The 8057-nt window shown below is 32.4% G+C and overlaps 1 protein-coding gene across 1 annotated transcript; it reads left to right on the forward strand.

The window, feature by feature from the left end:
* Positions 1-1013: 1013 nt before the first annotated feature.
* Positions 1014-2369, forward strand: LOC104210101 (abscisic acid receptor PYL2-like). Its single transcript, XM_009758910.2, has 2 exons — positions 1014-1468; positions 1833-2369. The coding sequence occupies exons 1-2, from the start codon at positions 1249-1251 to the stop codon at positions 2171-2173; spliced, it is 561 nt and encodes a 186-aa protein (XP_009757212.1). The 5' UTR covers positions 1014-1248; the 3' UTR covers positions 2174-2369.
* The last annotated feature ends 5688 nt before the right edge of the window (positions 2370-8057 follow it).

An 8057-nucleotide genomic window follows, 5' to 3' on the forward strand; every position in this document is an offset into this window, starting at 1 on the left:
AAATATTTGACTATAAATTCAATTATTATTAATATATTAACAGGAGATCGTTGTAAGAATCTCTAAACTTCAAATTCTCGATCAGCCTTTGACAGAGGTGATGGTGACAGCGGATGGTGGTGGGAAGGAGATAGAAGGAATGAGGAGAAGGAGAAAACACTTAGCCTCTCCGATCTCAAAATAGGTGTAATACACGCATTTTGTCATGTCAACAAATAGTGTCTAATAGGTATAATTTAACTTTGACTTCTGATATCCAATATGTGCATAGCCTTAGTTCTAATGTCTAAATGATTTTTTTTGTGAAGTTTCAGAGGCCGCCTATGTATTCAACCACATTTTATTTTTTGGGAAGTATGGTCTAAATGCCCGAGTTATCGGGAAAAAATGAGTACCAAACGTTGAACACGTAGGATGTAATGTAGTAGCTCTACCACAATGCTCTATTATTGAGCTACATCCGATCCTTTAATTTAAGACATTAAACACCATGTAATATGCTCTATTCTTTTCATGTAGTATATGCTCAAAAAGAGAAAGTTTCTTAACGTATCTCGTCTTAAAATGTGCGATTAGCGTAATCTATATCAATTATTTGCTAATACTACCTTAAAATAAGTATAACGATAAGTATTGTCTCAAATCTCAATATACCTAAAGTAGCAAGAAGAACAATCTAAGCCCCCAATCCACCCACACCCCACCATAAATACTTTACTTATAATAGCTAGGTGTAAAAGCATCTTTCTAAAATATATAAGGTGGGTGAGGCTTTATCATTTTTTAAACATGACAGAAACAACAAATATAGTAATTGTGTGCATGTTATGCCCTTTCTAAATCTATCCATAACATAGTCAATGATTCTATATACTTCTTCATTTGTTTTTAATCCCTCATTTTGAAAAAAAGACAATATCTCACTTCTGACAGGTTGGTTATAATATGGCAAACGAAGGGCATATTCGTCCAAAAATCCAAAAATCAAAAAATCAAAAAGAAAAAAGAAAAATTCTGTAGAGCTAAATAAACAATGCCAAACACCCTACCACCAAACCCCATATCCTCCTCCATTGCTACTTTTTCTCCCATTTCCCGCAAATGAAGAAAGCTGATTTCTATTTGTTATAATCTTAGCCACCATCAAAAACCAAGCCAGACTTAGCCAGTTTTCATATGCTTTTTTCTGGTTTGGTGATCAGATAGACTTATCATTTTCTCCCTGTTAATTGGTCAAATTTTCGAAAAATGTCTCGTTCTCAAGTTCCTCACGGGCTTAAGGAAGAAGAATTCATAGAGCTAGAGCCATTGATTCACAACTACCATACCTTTGATCATTTGCCAAACACTTGCACTTCACTTATAACGCAGCGTATTGAGGCGCCGGCAAACGTCGTGTGGCCTTTTGTTCGGCGTTTCGACAACCCCCAGAAGTACAAGCATTTCATCAAAAGCTGCAAAATGACAGGTAATCAGAGACGAATTCAAGATGGATTCTGCAAATTCAATTTAATTATCATTTTCAACTCAAATTATATATTCAATGCATTTTTTAATTCGAATCAAAGCTACTGGATTCGGCCGAATCCGACACTCTAGCTCCGCCCCTATCTATTAGGGATATACTTATTGGTATGGGGTCATTTAGGAAAACCGTGCGAACTCGACCCAAAATAAATAATATCACACGGTATTAAAAGTATCTTTTTGGCTGGTTTAGCCTAACACATATCCTCATTCTACCACCAAAACTTATCAATTAATAGGATTTTCTTTTTTTAAATGCGCTCATTCTGAACCTATTGACTTTAGATAATGGATTCGTTGTGCAGGTGATGGTGGTGTTGGAAGCATGAGGGAAGTGTCCGTAGTGTCAGGAATCCCAGCATCGACGAGCACGGAGCGACTGGAGATTCTGGACGATGAGAAGCATATTCTGAGCTTCAGGGTGGTGGGGGGTGAGCATAGGCTGAATAATTATAGGTCAGTTACATCAGTGAATGAGTTCAAGAAAAATGGAAAAGCTTACACTATAGTATTGGAGTCATACATTGTGGATATACCAGAAGGAAATACTGGGGAAGACACAAAAATGTTTACGGATACAGTGGTGAAATTGAACTTGCAGAAACTTGGGGTGGTGGCAATGGCGGCGCTGCATGGGCACGAATGAGAGTGGTGGGCGGCGGTGATTAATGGCGCGCGGTATCTTTTATATTTTAATTTTCTGCTTCTTCAGTTTTTTTTCCAGAAATAATAGAAGGAAGAAAATCTCTCTTTCAATTTGAAAACTATTTCTTAGTGGTTACTGGTTAGTATCGTTTTTCTTGCAAGTTGGAAATTAAATTAGTTTATATATATATTTTTAAGTTTATTTCTCTTTGTTTTGGTGATTGTTACACTATTACTTCTTGTTTGCCAACTATGAGTATCAATTTCTTTTCTTTAATGAATTATTATTGATTCGTTGGCTTCATCCTTTGTACTCTCTCACAACTTGCAAGTTAGTAATTACTTCTAATTTGTTCTGTATACGTCGGTGGAGTTGGTTAATTTTGACATAAAATTTTCAAGTACTTTGAAATAAACTTTACATATTTTAAAACTATAAAAAAAAAACTAGTATTTTAAGTTACAATAATTAACACAACTCCAAATATTAGTCTAATTTCGAAATTCAAACTACATCCAGATAAATTGAGATAGAGGGAATATACTTTTATATTTGGATAAGGTACTCATTGAGAATGATTTAAGCAGCTCGAACTAAGTACCAGAAAGGGTGTTAGATGGGTTAATTCTAACGAAAATCAAAGTACCAGAAAGAGTGTTATATGGGTGGTTCAAATAAGAAATTCATTTTGATATTAAATTGTTCTTGAGTTTATCATCTTTATCATGTAATAACCGAGAATTCAGTTGTAGCACATGGTAGGATTACTATCTTAAATTTTTGAGATGCAAAGATTCGATTTTCACTATGAAAATTTTTTCCACTCTTCAAAAATGTCCAGTAATTTACCACCAGTTAGCTAATGTTTTGCCATTTAATTTATAAGCTATATATACAACCAATATATTTTCTTTTATATCATCAGTGCAATTTAACTGTTAAAGCAGATTATTATTTTATTTTCTAAGTTACCATATATAGTTGTATGTGAACATAACTGGATTGTGTACAAATTTCTTATACTATCAACGTAGAGAAAGTAAACTCATAGGAGTAACTTATTTTGCATATAGCTTTTGTTACACTTCGTACCACCATTCAGATAACCTATTCATGATCTGGAATTATGTACGTTAATATGTGGGCATCCATTGGTTTTATATAGATTCTGAAAAACCATTTTCACCATATCTTATGAAATAATTGTACACGAGTGCCAAAACGACTGACAAAAATAAAAACCATGAAAATTAACAACTGGCTATATGTGTGGGAAAAAATTGATTATGGAGAATATGATTTATTAAAGTTTGAGGCGTGTCAATGACACTATTTTAAAGATATTTCACTCATATAGTAAAGAATAAAATTAGGCGTATTTCTCAGGATTCAACAAGCTATTCCAGCTATTAAACTAGGGAACTAGGGAACAAAGCTAACAAACAATTCAAGAAAAATTTTTAGCATTCAAGAGGAAGAAGAAAATTCAGAAAGTTGTTTCCACAAGTCTCGAAAAATATCTTGAATATATAGGTGTTGCTCCAATGACTAGATAATGGTTAGTTTGACTCCATTAAATGTGTGATAAAATAACTTACTAAATAATAAGTAGATGTAAAATATTATTTTAATTTCAAGCCAATAATGAATATTCCCTTTGAGATACCACTTATTTTCCAACAATGCGTATGTTAAAAGCTAAATATAAATTTGAAAGAACTGGCTATACGTATGAAATGACGAGATCGGACTTGATACCTTGACTACTAATCTGCCAATTGACTCCTGATTAATATTTTGATTAGTGTATAATTCTCCTTAGGTCAGCTTTAGTTTTAAAGAAACATTTCTTTTCTTTTAATGAAAAAATAGAAAAGAAATTTTTTTCTTACTATAAATGAAAGAGTGGAAACAACTTTATGCACAAAAGTACGTCCTATCTAAGCTTATTAATTAATAAGCTATATAGTTTGTGGGGTGTTACATCTTGTCCCCACTTTATATGAATGAAAAGGCAAATGCCTTATCAATATTTTGTGCGCTCCATATATAAAGGGAAAGTGTTGAATTTATAGCAGATAGAAAAATTATTATAGTGATGGATTTGTTATTTTAGTATTGAATTTATTATATTTTTAAAAAATTAGTTATGAACTCAGCCCTATTATTTATTGTAGTTTTATACATAAATTTATTTTGTCGCATAAATTATTGGATTCAACCGCAATGCTGCACCCGCTTTGAATGATTGGACTTATAAAAGCGAGTTGTTGGAAATGACCTTTTCCTTGTGTCCTCTTGAAAATCTTATTGTCAAACTCTAAAAATTTCAAAGACAACGATCGATAGCTAAGGATAGATATAACTTGGGAGACTTGTGACTTTATCTCAAGGAACTTGTGACAATAAGTTGCCTTTAGCCACTTATTTCTTCACTTTTGATTTCATATTTGAGGTTCACGTTGGCATCATTATTAACAGCCGTCTCGAGAATCTTGTCCACTCATAGCTAGATTAGTGAGATTAGTTCTGCAAAATGATTAATGATGGTGCTAAAGAGTGATTAAAATAAGAGATACGGAGGTATGAGAAAATAGCTAGTTTCCATTTATCTAAAGAGAAATCCGTAGGATTCACTACCCTACATATATTTTGTGGATCCTCAAATAACCGAGTTCATTATGTTTCTAAATTCTACCTTTCCATAAGGATTATGGTGGACTATTAAAAATTTCTTCATGCTTAATCAGAGATCTCACGTTTGAGCCCTAGGTGTTGAATCCAGAGGCGGATCTAGAGCAAAGGTTACGGGTTCCCGTGAAACTAGTAACTTTTGCATAGACCCTGTATTTGTACTAAAAAATTCATTAAAAGTATAAGAATATTTAGCTTGGAATCCAGTTCGTTGGTCCAGTTATCATGTAGATTAACTTGAGATTGTTATAGGAACCCATAAACTTAAAATTCTGGATCCGCCTCTGGTTGAATCACTCATATTTGTTAGAGAGCGCTTTACCTCCCGCGACTTTTATGGCACGAAATCGAGTTTTATTCGGGTCTAATACAGGTATCGAGCACTTGACGAGAAACAAAAATGAAATTTATGTTTCTACCTATACTATATGCTCTTATTTGGAGCCAAAATTTCTGACCGGCGCCAATCCTGATTTTTGGTCAACTTGAACTGCAAAAGTACAGCTTGAATCTTGAGACTATATCAAAGACTTCAAATCTTATAGTAAACCTAGGATTGTGCAACTCCATGTTGTAATTAATACTATACTTTGTCAACTTCTGTAATTAGTAAAATAAATCTAGATCTTTGTATATATTGATCTTTTACTTCTCGATTTTCGATAGGTTGAAGGTGAGGCTTTTCCTTTTAGGGAAAGGTCGCGATTTCTTTTTATAATGTTGTTACCAGCTAAGCAACACCAATGATTAATTATAAGCACAAACCAAAAGGTCAAAACCACTAGACGTTTAATGAGGACAGCAAAAGTCAACTCATTGGAATCATACCAAATTCAAGTGGCTACTAAAATACTATCAAAAGCTTACTGCTATCTTGGCAGAATAATTCTCGTCTAGTTGTACTAGAATACGACCTTGTGAATATTGTAAGTTGTCACATGTAGGGTACATTTTTGTGTTTGTTTGTCTGCATTATTGAGCTCTCTGAGTAATTTTTTTTACACTAAGGTTAATTACAAGTAAATATATATGATAATTAGCAATAAGTGGTAATCTAATTAAAAAGTAATTAGCATATTATTACATATTAACTTTTACTAATAGTATAAATTGTTTACACTTTTAGTTTATATAACTTAAATTCATAGAATAATAGCTTGTTCCTGTTCCCTTATCTGGAATTAGTGACTTATTTGCACTTAATGGATGTCTGAATATTATTCATTCAGATATCAGATATTAAGTGCGTTTATTTTTAAAGTTTGAATTTTAATCATTCGGATCTTAATCATTAAGTATGTTATTTTTTTACTTCACAACCACTTAATGTGTCTGAATATGTATGTATATTAAGATTTATAACAAAGACTTAATTTCATTAAGATGTTATCATCCACATTCATTTCTAACTGTCGCCACCACCCACTATTTTATCAACTACCACCACCACCACCATCCTCAACCATAGCCGCCACCACTATCTCCACCCACCACCCCCACCATCATCATCCTCAACCATAACCACATACTCACCCACCTAACTAGCACCATCAACCACTCCATCACCAATCAATAACAATAGCCGACATCGCCCATCATCGTAAACTACAACTATCTACCATCACCTTCCTCAATCACAATTACCACCCACTATTATTAACTATCACCACCCACCACCATCAACCTAAACCATAATCGCTATCGCTACCAATCACCACTAGCTACTACCCAGAATATTAGATTAATTAGTATTTTATTTGAATTTACGCTTTTTAATTTTTAAATAAAGATAAATTCTATATATTTAGATGTTTAAAAAACAAACATTCTTAATCATTTAGTATTCAGATCTTAAACACATCTTACTATTCAAATGTGTATTCAGATTCACATGTCTTAATCTTAGTACACATCTTGATATTCAGATATGTATTCAGAATCAAACGTTTTAATCTTTAACAAAAACAAATGAGGCCTAATTGGCTATTATATATCACCTAACAATATTAAAACGGCAAAGTTGTAAATAATTTAAAATAAAATAAAAGGGCTTTAAAAGGTACTACAAAAGAGTCAGTTTGACCGTTGGTCCAGCATTTAGCTTATCTTTTCGGAAAGATGACACTGTATAACTGCTGTAAAAATAATAGCCTAAAAATATTTAAAATTTGTATATACACACACACACACACACATATTCTGTATGTTATATACAAAAATTATACAAATTTTATATACTTTTTTGACTACCAATGTAAATAGTTTCTGGTGCGGGCTAAAAATGATAATACCCCTATCTTTTCGGGCGATTTGCAGCCGTACCCTATATTTATGCCACCTTTTAACCTGTACCCTATTTCTAAAAACTATTCATTTCGTAGCCAACTAACAAAAAATCCATAATAATATGACCATTATACCCCTTCCAAAAAATATAAAAGATGCATCAAGCATACCCAGATCAAATTCCAGACATACTCCGTATCTCCTCCATCACTCCGTCTCTCCTGAGATCGCCTCTGGCAAAGCAGATTTGAACCAGATTCAAATTCCAAATTTAAAATTACAAAATACATTGTAAGTATTCAAATTCGTCTTCAGAGTTCAAAATAGTTTTTGAATTATATGTTTTCTGATTGATTGATTGAAGTTGTTTGACGAACTTAACTGGTATGTTGAATTTGCATTCTAAATCTGTTTGACATTGAATTCTAACATTCTAATCCGACAAATATGCTGAAATTTTTGGTTTATTTGCTAAACAAGCTGAAGTTATTTAGTTCATATCTAAAAAATTCACCAAAACGAGCTGGCAAATAACTCAACGAAGAAAAAATTATATTAAAACATTATATGAGTGTTATCATTGTTTATTTGCTAAACAAACTGAAGTTATTTAGTTCATATTTAAAAAATTCAACAAAACAAGCTGAAGTTTTCATATTGCACAAAAACTTAAGCATTAGTTGCTGAAGTTTTTTACGTAATCTTTAAAAACTTTAGCAATATGAGTTGAACTTTTCCTCCTACACTGGGTAAAAAAAAATAAAACATAAATTAAAATTATATATTGCACAAAAAACTTCAACATAGGTGCTGAAGTTTTTCAGTTAATATTTAAAAACTTCAGCAGGAAGAGCTGAAGTTTTCCTAATACACTGGATAAAAAAAAATAAAACATAAATTAAAA

The sequence above is a fragment of the Nicotiana sylvestris genome, chromosome 8 (genome assembly GCF_000393655.2).
Source record: "Nicotiana sylvestris chromosome 8, ASM39365v2, whole genome shotgun sequence".
Lineage (NCBI taxonomy): Eukaryota > Viridiplantae > Streptophyta > Magnoliopsida > Solanales > Solanaceae > Nicotiana > Nicotiana sylvestris.